The sequence below is a fragment of the Dinoponera quadriceps genome, unplaced genomic scaffold (assembly GCF_001313825.1).
Source record: "Dinoponera quadriceps isolate SergipeBrazil2010 unplaced genomic scaffold, ASM131382v1 scaffold9, whole genome shotgun sequence".
In the NCBI taxonomy this organism is placed as follows: Eukaryota; Metazoa; Arthropoda; class Insecta; order Hymenoptera; family Formicidae; genus Dinoponera; species Dinoponera quadriceps.
This window is the reverse complement of record NW_014554295.1, coordinates 1,354,307-1,365,862: the sequence shown is the minus strand read 5'-3', so window position 1 is coordinate 1,365,862 and position 11,556 is coordinate 1,354,307. Positions and strand designations below refer to the sequence as shown.

The 11,556-nt window shown below is 46.6% G+C and overlaps 1 protein-coding gene across 1 annotated transcript; it reads left to right on the top strand.

Annotated features, from left to right (window-relative positions):
- Positions 1 to 1,883: 1,883 nt before the first annotated feature.
- Positions 1,884 to 11,556, top strand: LOC106744206 (protein Star-like). Its single transcript, XM_014618747.1, has 6 exons — positions 1,884 to 1,953; positions 4,073 to 4,264; positions 5,458 to 5,671; positions 6,247 to 6,411; positions 6,669 to 6,860; positions 7,343 to 11,556. The coding sequence occupies exons 1-6, from the start codon at positions 1,934 to 1,936 to the stop codon at positions 7,526 to 7,528; spliced, it is 969 nt and encodes a 322-aa protein (XP_014474233.1). The 5' UTR covers positions 1,884 to 1,933; the 3' UTR covers positions 7,529 to 11,556.

The following is an 11,556-nucleotide window of genomic DNA, read 5'->3' as shown; positions in this document are numbered from 1 at the left end:
ACCGAAGAAGAAGAAAGGAGACGGTCGGTCATACCAGCCCGGTAGCGGTGGCGACGACGGCGGCTGTACATATGACAAGGACAGACGACGACAGATGCGGAGGGCTTCGTCATGTGTGTCGCCGCCGCCGCCGCCGACGTCGTGGCTGCAATGCGACATTCGACGATAATACACGACACAAGCTTTCTCTCTGTTCAGTCGTATCCGTCGCCGCCTCCACACCACCACCGCCGCTGCCGCCGCTTCCATTCGTTGCAAATGTCCGGAATGTTCGTTCTGTCGCGTCGCGTCTCCAGCTCGCCTTTGTCCGTCGCGTAAGGTCGTTGTCTCGTTAGAATCGATACATGTAATCCGATGTCAGCTGGCAAGGAAGACGAGGAGACCGCGCGCGAGTGAGACAGTCGCACGATCCCGATTACGTCGATCCCGCTTTCGTTGTGACTTTCATCCATTCGCCGGGATTCCGATTCGGGGAGACCCCGATCGCCGGGGAGTCGTCCCGAGGGCGCGTTCCGGGAGGGAAGGTTCGCTGTGACGCGCGACGGAAAGCGACGAGGAATTTTCGGGGTAGGCTCTCTCGCGCCAGCCAGGTCGGTCGGGGCCTGATTATCGTCAGGGATCCATTTTTCGTTGCAGGTCAGGCAGTTGAGAGCTGAGACGGGAGAGAAGCAACCTGGGAGGAGAACCGCCGATCCCTCGAGGAATTTCGTCGCAAACACGCGTCGGAACGTGTATCGCTTTTACGTCGCTCATATAACGAATACTCGGCGAAACAAGGGGAAAATTCGGAAAAGAGGAATGCGCTAATGAACACACACCATCGTCGCGCCATCATTGAGAGCTCGGCTTCTATAAAAAGCTGCTGTAATCCGGCTATAGAAGCGTGACGGGAATCCTGAAGGGGATAATCGTCGAGAGGAGAAGAAGGAGGAGGGAAGGCACGCGTGGAAGAGGAGCGAGTCGCGAGGAAAGGATCGTTCTGTGAATAATAATCCCTCCCTCCTTCCCCGAGCATTCGATTCGTCCGGGGAAAACTGGAGAACCAAAGCTGATCTCTGTCCCCTTCCCCCTGCCGGAGATCCACGAAACTTCTTCGAGAGAAGCACGTGTGGAGTAACTGCGATACAAAACCAGACTAACTCTCCTGATTGGATCCTGCCTTGGGAAATTGTCGAGCCGCTTCGAGAAAGCGGGAAAGATTCACGCGGAGGCGACCGCGCCATTTTCCAAGCTTCCATCCCGAAGCTGTTCGCGAGTTCAGAATCGACGCTCAAGGAGAGATCTCGAGAGGGGAGTCCCGGACGCATTTTGAAGATCTCTGCAAATTCCATCGCTTCGAAGAACCACCCGGCGCGCGATCGTTCGATCGACGCGACCTGTCGGACGCATTCGATCGCGACGGATGGTTCTAGAAAACAAGGGAGAAACGGGGAAACGAGCTTCGCCCTCCCTCGACCATTCGTCCCGACATTTTCCCACTGCAGCAGCATCGTCGTCGCCGTGGGAAAAGCGGGACAAACGCGCGCGGAGAGCAACAATCCGCCGTTCGATTGTTTCCCGTTGACTCGACGGAACGGCACATACACAACGCCGGGGACGAACGCGCGAGAGGATTGTGTATTGACAGTCGTATGTTGCCGTTGACGTCGCACACGTGCGATCCGCTGTGACACGTGGTGTGATCGGTGGTGGGTCGCGCGAAGCATCAGACGACGTCGAGTGTCGCGGAGTGTTGATAACGGCAAAAGTGCGGTCCTCGAATTTCAAGGCGTGCGAGAGGTGTTACTCGTCGCCGTGCCGGCGATACGACCGGGGATGACGAGCGTCCGCACGTGAGTCTGCAAAGTGCGTCGCTACCGATGATATAAATGGTCCCGCGCACAAGACACGCGCGCAGCCTCAAATTCACGGATAAGGGAGAACGCGGGTCGCCATGGAGCCGGTGAAAGCGAAGTGAGTAGACCGGATCGCGAGGATGCGGACGAAACAGCGTCCATGTGTCGACGTCCTGCGATGTGGACAACGACTCGTCACGAACTAGATTTAGCGACGCGAGACTAAGAGATGCTTGTTATGTTCTATCTGATGGAATTGCACACGCAGAACTCATATTAGATTAATATTGCCCGAAAAAAAATGATTGTGTGTGATTATATGTAATTATATAAAATCGTATATGAATTTTGTTGATATGTGCGGTTACATGTATGATCATATATGTCTATGAGAAAAAAAAATGATGCTTTGTCATTTAATTAAATGCCGATATCGTGTGCAGTTAGAAGCATTTATTTCGATTGTATTTGCATGTAATTTGCAAACAACAGTATTTTTTCGTTGAGGACATATATATGATTATATATAGTCGTGTATGGACAAATTTCAAATGTGATCTTTTCTTTCCCCGGTGGAGATTGGGGATCGTAAATTAAAAGTTAGAATTTGACGATACAAGTCAACGTCACGTATACATAGACTATTTTTTGGCAAGCTAAAGCCGGCAGTTTAAGACCCATAATGAGTGAGAAGTTGTTTTGTTTCAATTGCTTTCTCATTCAATATATATATATGTATTCCGCACGGAGATGATTTAGAACAAGATTTGTCTCAACTCCGGCAGGCGAATTTGACGGCTAGCCTCGCTTTGCATCCCGCGAAAAGTTGCCGTTGAATATGCTTCGACAAACCTTGTTCCAAGTAGCACAAAGTTTCTGCCGGTATAACAAAGCAAACCGTGCTTTAACAGCGTAAGACAAATAACGGAGTTATTCTACACAACGTGACGCACACAAGCCGCCGCTCTGCGCGCCGTGCGCGAGATGGGAAACTATTTTTATAAGTTTTTCTAAAGCGTAGCACTACCTTTCTCTCTCTCTCCCCCTCCTTCAATAAATTGAAACCATCTACTTATCTCACCACTGGATACGCTTGGTTTCAAAACGACTTCAACATTTTGTTTTCGATGCGCGTTTTGGAATGAGGCGAAAACGACTATAATTTTAACGGGATTTCTCTCAGTGTACGTATTTGTACGTACTGCTTGAATTAAAATTCCCTTCGGCGATGTATCGTTAATCGATTGTTGATTAAAAATAAAAATTCCTCAAACTAATGCTAAAAAAAGAGGGAAATATTCCGAACGACGTGCGGTGAGAGAGCTCGACTTTTATTCTTCGGAATAGATGTAGCGGCGCGCGATGGATAACAAACGGATATTATTTAGCTGATCCGGGTGAGGGTCTTCCTTTGTGTTGAATCCCTACGTGTGCGCATTCACTCGAACGTGACTGAGAAAAAATGTTGGTTAGAAAGTGCAGGGTGACTCATGCGTATACCTCCATGCCGCAAAGGGTGTTCCAGAACACCCATACCTCTTGATCACGGATTCCCTAACGTGCGAGTCACGTCGAGTCGTTTTCCCTGGCGAGGCAAGGCGGTGTCGCGCAAGAAACTGTTATTTATCGCAATTTCTTTCAAATTTCACAGCGCACCATGTTGTCATTAAACTTCGTGAAATTAAATTTCCTCCTTCAGCGGCCTCAATTAAATTTCTTTTACGTGGAAGACTCCGCCTTGTGCGTGGAGCCGATCGCGAAATCGGACGGTTTTATCGCTTGGTAATTAAGTTGTTGATTAAGTAATACTCCGGCGATATCCGGTGAATCCCGCTGGTACCTCGACGTTTTCCTTATTCCCCTCTCATCTCTTCGTATATTAAACATACAACATACGGAACTGCAATACTGTGTATATAATATACGGATCTAAATTATTTCGTTACAGTAATCAACTATTTGGTTGGTAAATATTCGTCAAATTTCAGTACTTATTACCAGATCCCTTTTACACTCAGAAAATACCGGTACTCTATGGACTAGTTGAAATATATAATTTAATTAAAATATATCCAAAATATTTCGAGCGTCTCCATCTACTCGTCGAAGTAAAAACTCTTTGGTGATGATGCGACATGTCAAAAACTTGTCAGACACTAAACTTTTCTGACGCTCGTCTGATTCTCGTCTGATTTGCATGGGACTCTCGTGTTTACATATTCGTTCTTTTCCCGCAGAATGGCTCCTACGGGAACGTCTTCGCCAAACGGAGTTCTGCCACCGCCTATAGGATCCGTCATGGCCGGATCGTCGTTAGCCAACTATAAAAGAACCTGGTGGAGAGGAGTGGCCCCCTGCTTGGCCTTCCTCGGAGCTTTTTCCATCGCCATGGCTCTGCTCCTCGTTTGGAGCGAGGCCGCCGCTTTGAGGTGACGACACCCTTTCGATCTTATCAATTCCTGAGCAATTCGCATAAAAAAGCGAGCGAGTATTTCTCTATAAGGAGGAAAGCACGAAAGGGAAAAGAATCCTTCGCGAGACTTCGAGACTGTTAAAAATTTCCCGGAATTTTGATTAGCGAAACCGAGTCGAAATTGCGATGCTGCTTTAATGTTGGGATTAAACTTTCTAACTCGTTACTGGCTAATTATTCACTAATAATAAAGAATCGGTTTGATGGTTCAGCCGTTGTCCAGCCATATGTAAAATATAATAGAGTAAATGGTATTGTTTGTTGTAAAATATATAATCCAGCTACTATATACTCGCCACTAGCACTTAAAAATAAGGTGGTAAATAAAAATGATATGTTATCCCAGAAAAATCTTAAAAAAAAGCAGAAATGAGCGCTGCATTGCTGGCTAGTAGCGACGTTGAATACAAACACATTATCGCATTGCGGCAAGACGCCCACGAGGCGTTTAATTTTTGCTCGGGTTGTTAACTTCTCTTTTGAACCTTTAATTCTACGGATTTCACTTTAATGCTGCATTGAATAACCTATCTTGGTTCTAAAGTAGAGAAAACGAAACTTGGAGAACATCACCATTCGGTCAAAGTAGGAATAAATTATTACTAAAATTGGAATTATTTTGCTATCTTAGCTCCTACTGTGTTGTTAAGAATTAAAGGTTTAATACATATAAGATTTCCATTCGGGAAATTGAGAGAACGACGACATCTCGCGCGATTATCACTCCCGCGTGACGGAAAATCTGTCTGAGACTTTTTATTTTTTATTTTTTTTTTGTAAGAAACTCGCTCGCGCTGAATCTTATAAATGAACGGAGGTTCACGATCGCATTCGCCAGCGAGGAATCCCTTCGATTTTCGATTATTTCGAATCCCGTTTCGTCGATTCTAGTCCGATTATTCCAGCCGGGAGTGAGAGGAGTCTCGCGACCCGAGTCTCACGAAAGCGAGTCGCGATTTCGCGCTCGGTTAATTCGCGCGCGCGCGAACGTTCGCATCTGTCGTTGTTATTTCTCTCTCTCTCTCGCTTCTCTTATTCCCATGAGAAGAGGATTACGCGATCGAAGCCCGGGTTAAGTGACAACGAGGAGAGGTTGAATACCACTGGCGGCGGTGTGTAAGCTTAAAGCCGATGTTCCGTTTACTACAGGAGGCAGGCGTTTGATGCGAACATGACCAGAGACTACGTGCTCGACAGCGTCTCGATGGACAATCCGCAATTGGTCGCTTACATACGGCAAGTGCACCTGAAACCCACGACGCGCCAGGACCCGTTGAACGTCAGCCAGACGTTAGAAGAGAAATACGTGACCACACTGTCGCAGAGCAAGCGCGAGGGCGTCTACGCGGAATACATCAGCAGGGTGAGAAATTCCACCTTCCCGTTTTAATTACTGGTTATGATTGATGCTCGAGCATGGTGTGTCCTGCGTATTCGGAAACTCCGTCTCTCTTTATAATATAAGCTTCATCGTACGCTGAAGAAAAAAATTTAGTAATAACTATCAAGGTCTGGTAACGAAATTTCAGTTGTATTACATGGATAGCTAATTTCTCTTTTCCGTGTGAGCCGAGTTCTGAATTTCAGATCAGCCCGAAGTGTGTCAGCGACGAGGCTTCAAAAGCCCGAATTAGATATCTCATGATATCGCGCGATCTAACGATTCTTTATCGTTTCACGAACAGTGCGAGGCGGTAATACCGGAGGCTCACGTAAAACTAGCAAATTGCCGGCGACACGCGACGAGTTAAAAATACGAACTTGGCAGAGGAACGCTGTATTTCGCCGCTCACCGATTTATCTTGGCGTTATTGGCGGCGGCGGGGAACGCGAGGAGAATTAGGGCCGCACTCTCGCGATTCCTATCACGATATATCGTTGCCCGTTGGCTCGTAGAGCCGTCACCGGCTATTCATTTCGCCGTCTCGTTCTTTTCAGATAGGCGCGATCTCCAGCACCGCCTGGCTGGAGTCCAATCTGAACTGGCGCGGTGTCCTGATACTCACCGATCCCAAGAGCTTCTTCGAGGCGCAGCGGAGCACCAGGGATCCGCGCACCAGAGTCCTCCACGCGTGCCTCAGCACGGACAAGGATACCAAAGAGGTATGGAGCGACGGAGAGACGCGAAGATTCCAACTTATCGCGAAATTTATTTATTTATTTAGTTTTTCATTTTCGAGAATCATTTTGCCTGCATGCAATGTGTGTATAATACGTATAAAATACGATAAAAATGGATAATGAAAATAAATCTACGTAAAAAGTGAAACACGATAGTACGCGAAGCGAATGGATAAAAATCTACGAGAGAGGAAGAGGAGAAAAAAGGGTGTTTTTCTTTTTCTTTTTTCAAATCACAGATAAAGTATCACCAGGAATCGGAGGTCCAAGTAACGAAATTGGGCGACGGTCCTAACAGCCTCGTACCGTCGGACGACAGCTTGCCCACCACCAGGCTTAAGTGTTTCCCTCTGTACAGCGTGCTGTTGGCGTACAACGCCACGACGTTGGATTACCTGAGTCTGGACAGCCCCGACGCTCCCGACGGCCAGGTATAATAACGATAAAGGCTGAGTAATTTTTCACGGTCCTCGGAGTGAATCACATCGAACGGCTTCGTACGTACCAATCTCCCGTACAAATGACGAATCCCTTTCATACAGACGATTTATCTCCCGCATGAAGAGCGAGATACACGAAGATATCGAATTGTTTCCCATTTATTTTCCCCGCAAATTTATTTGTATTTCATCACGCGGTTATTCCGCTCGTGTTCCCATTGTTATCCGAGAATCGACGGTTTCGAACCGTCAGGCGACCTTTCCGTGAGCTTTTAAATCTGTTATCGTCAGTTATATAGAGTTACTGCTAGAGTCGCGCGTTATGAAATAACAATTCCATTCCGGGAAGCATATCTTGAAAAAATCGCCGCGCCGATCGATCCCTGGCAGCGTTATAAAAATATATCCGGACAACGGGCGCACGTTGAGCAACCGTGAGTGGTCGTAAGAGCGAACTGAAAATTACTCCGCAGGTGCTCGACACTATTCCATGGGACGTCATAAGAATATCGGTTCTGTCGATACGCTGGAATTCCCATCACAGCGAGACGGAGACGAAGAGCTTCATCGAGAAGATGACTAGCCGGCGATACAAGCTCGTTCACACGACCGACACCGGCAAATGGATATTTCTCTACAATACTCTGCTGAAGATCTGAAGGAGGGAAGAGCTTGACTCAGGTGAAACACGTGACAGTGACTGATCTACAGCATTTCGTCGTCGGACGAAAACACACGTTTAAGCGAATCAGAACACATCGACCGGCCCACTTCTGCGCGATACGCGCGCTTCTTCTCACCTGAATATTTTATCATCCGTTCTTTCTCTTCCCGAAGAGACATTCTGGATTCGAGCAACAAAGTTTCATTTGATCTCCCGTGCGATCTCATCCGGAGGACGATTCGAATCACCGACGCGGTAACGAAGACGCCGGAAGCGGAATCGATCGCAGAGTAATTTCCCGATGGATTCTCGTCGTGTCATTCGTCGCGATTCGAATCGCTTGGAAGAATGTTCGGCCGCGCGATAACCGAGCGACTATCGGCGACCGAATCTTCAGAGACTCGCGTTGCGGGATCGTGGGAGCTTTTGTGATCAGGATCGCCATCAAGATTCGAATAACGACGAGCCACGGCGATTCGAGGGCTCAAATAGCCGAGAGTGACGACGGTCGAAATAATAGTCTCGGGTTTTCCTGCCTTTTCTTCCGCAGCATCGAGTTTAAACGAAATCGGAGCGAGTCGCTCTCATAGTGTCTCGAAGGTGTCCCGCGGTATCGAATTGTGGTCCGACTGTTCAAGACCGTTCGAAGATCTCCCGACCTCCTCAGTCTCTCCCGCGACTTCGAATTCGACGCAAAGACCTAAGAACTCTCTTGAATCCTCGCTTGCCTGTCCGACGGTTCGTCGTCCTCGAGGGAGGGAACGCTCGAATATTACTTAAATTCCTCAAGGGTGAGTGCACGATCTCGGATCTGAGGACCGAAGTAGCGAACTCAAAGAATCGGCTCGCTCGAAATTTCTTGGAATAGAATTTCGCTCCAAACGAGTGAAGAGTGGCCGTATTTTCGCTTTCGAAGCGGAAATACCGTCACTTGAAGTCGTCGCGAAAGTGAGGGTTTTCACTCAAGCCCAGAGTGGATTCCGACTCCGTACGAGTGAATTTTCCAATCGATCCGAATGAACTCGTTCCCGCGACAAATCCGAATCTATCAGATTCATTTGTTCAGCATCGAGCGAAAACATTCATTCGACGATTCAGAGCGGAGATCTCTTTGTACGAGTGAAGCGTCACTCTGACACCTCGATGACTCGGACGTCGCTCTATTTTTCGATTGGAATTTCCTTCCAGAAAATCGAGAACACACCGACACCGTAATCGACGTGTACGCACACGCGCATATATTTTGTTGCAGTTATTACTAGAAGTACCCGTAAGTGATGTCGCTTTTTGACACACTTGCACAAGATTTTATTTTATCTAACACTTAGTTCATTCAAAATTTTATAATAAGCACACTGAATGTCGATAAATTTAATTTAATATACAAGTTACGTAATAACAAATCACATGCGCGAACAAAGTGGCGATGTTTATTCAATTTGAAAAAAAAAACGACGAATTACTCACGGGTATTCCTGACACTTCATGAGGAACGTATAGGAGCGTTCTTACAGAATTCCGCGAGTTCTCGAGTCTTCTTCAGATACGTGAGTGTCCTCTTACGCTTCGTATCGCGTCGCGATGATCTCTCTCGTCTTCTCTCTCTCTCTCTCTCTCGTTCTCTTTCTCTTCGGTTATCGCTCGTCAGACCACGCGATGTTCGATAATTACCGAACGAACCGCGCTTAAGGCAGGCTCTTTTTTTTGGCTTCTCGTGCGGCAAAGCGACGCGTAATTGCGTAATCGCTTTGTCTACAATGCAGGGTCGTAGGGTCGCCGCAATCGCTCGAGTCGGCCCGTTCGCGGCTACGACTGATCTTCGTCGAATTGTGAGTGAATCGACCTGAGCGCTTGTAGATCCCGCTTAAGACCGAGAGAGATTATCCGCGGGGACGACGCGGGTGGCCCTAAACTCGGGCGTCCTCGCGACGTTCCGACGATCTTCGCGCAATAATGACACTTTCGCAACAACAGTGGGGTCGATTTCGAAATCGAACGATACCCGTCGTATCATATCACATTTACGTTGCGTGCTTTTTTTTTATCTATTTTACACGTGTCGCGCGCGTAAGATTTACCGAAGTAGGATTTGCCGTGCGCTTAATCTCGAATGATTAAATAGTGATGATCGATCTCACGAGTGATTAAGTAATTATCTAAATGGCTGGGCGGAAACAAGAGGGACGTGTTAATAAATACAGACTTCCTCGATCAAGCGACAACCGCATCGTCTTCACGGGAGACACGTGAGATTTCTGCGTGAATTCACTTCCACGATATGAGAATCTCTCGGGGTGTCCTCGAAGGTAAGGTCTTGCGGATCTTGAGAAATAGAGAGAAAGAGAATTAGCGACCCTTTTACTCGAATTATCGAGACGCAGGGGCGATAATTCCGAGATCTGAGATGCCGAGTCGCTTATTAATGGGGCGAGCGCTTGAAAATCCAATCCCAACGAATCCAGTTAAGCTGCGGGAAAATCGGGAAAGCGCCCGAGAAATACAGATTACCAGATCCTTTTCGGAGGCACCACATCAAAAAGCAAATTCTCTCTCTCTCTCACACACACACACACACACACACACACACACACACGTACACACATGCGCGCGATTTTTACCGATAGCAGGATTAGTTTTAGTTAGTCTAAAGCAAGTCAGCAACTGCATCCTGACAACGTTTTATGAAGGACGTGTTGATTTGACTTTTAATGAGCATAATGCACCTATGCGTGTGCCAACTGCGTCAACGTATACACGCCAATGTTATCACGGTGTGTGACAAGCGAGCGAGTTGATCTTAGGATATTTTCCGCAGTTCTCTGTATTCGTACAATTCCGTACATTAAACAACTTAAGACTCCCGTTTCCTCGTTGCGGCTATCTTAGTTAATGACGTCGGAAGCGAGAACATCCAAGTACCCAAAGTTCTTGCGAGACACGAGTCGAAATAAAAAGTCGAAATGAAAAGGTATGTCTAATAAGATGACACTTGTGGCTGAGCTGAGCACATTCGTAAAATGTCCCGAAAACTTTGCGAAAAGTATGCGTTTTCTCACTGCTGACGTCATCGAACCAGAAGACCGTACTGAGGGACCAATAGGCCTATTTTTAACGACAGTATTGTTATCGTTACGTTGCCGTACGAGCAGATATAAACACATGGTAAGAGAACTGCTCAATGACCAGGTGTCGACGACGATAATGTATTTAGGTTAAAAGCTATATAATAGTTACTGTGGGATCTGTGATGCAGGAATTGACAGCAAACGCGTTTTGGGCGAAGTTAACAGAACATTTATATCTGATAACAGAATTTCTGGTTATGTCTTGTGAACCAACTCGGTTCTCATAACCGAGAATTCTGTTTTCTCACACGAAACGCACACGTTTGCTTTGTCTATCGTCAAGTAAATTCGAACAAACTTTATTCCGCGTGTGAAACCTATTTTCCTCTTGATATTGACAATCATCGGTGTGTATGTATGTGTGTGTGTGTTGGCAGATCAACTGCCAACGTCGTAAAATTTAGTTTCACGCTGTTCGAGATTCTCGAAGGGTCTAGTAATGTTGAAACTCAGCTCAGGGTTTGCGATATCTACGGATATTCAACATTTCAAAATGGACGTTTGCGTTGCAGTTGGTTATTCGATTTCGTCGTACATCGGAACACGTACACTTTTGCGAGCTCTCAAACGCACGCGACTCGGCGCAAGTTTATCCGTAAGTTTTTTTTTTTTTTTTCGTTACTTGTAAGAGCAATCCGCTTTTTCTTTCCTTATCGTTTATCAAAGATCATTCCGTAATATATTATCGATACGCGTAACTCTTTCCCGCCAGTGTGTCTATACGTAGCATCGATTTCGTTGTAGCGCCTCTAGTGCGTTTTTCGAGAGATTTTCCAGTTTTGTTTACTTTTTTTTTTACAACATATGTGTAATTTGTCTAGGTTTAACAATTCGAATATAATGTTGCTCACCGTTTCTGTCCCGCGAGGAGCAACAATTTCCTTTCGACAGCAATAAA

What these genes read in the sequence shown, in the direction of transcription:
- LOC106744206 (XM_014618747.1), top strand. Translation starts at nt 1,934, where the DNA reads ATGGAGCCGGTGAAAGCGAA. An exon ending in ACGCGGAATACATCAGCAGG is followed by an intron (nt 5,672 to 6,246) that starts GTGAGAAATTCC and finishes CGTTCTTTTCAG; the next exon opens with ATAGGCGCGATCTCCAGCAC. An exon ending in CCGACGCTCCCGACGGCCAG is followed by an intron (nt 6,861 to 7,342) that starts GTATAATAACGA and finishes ATTACTCCGCAG; the next exon opens with GTGCTCGACACTATTCCATG.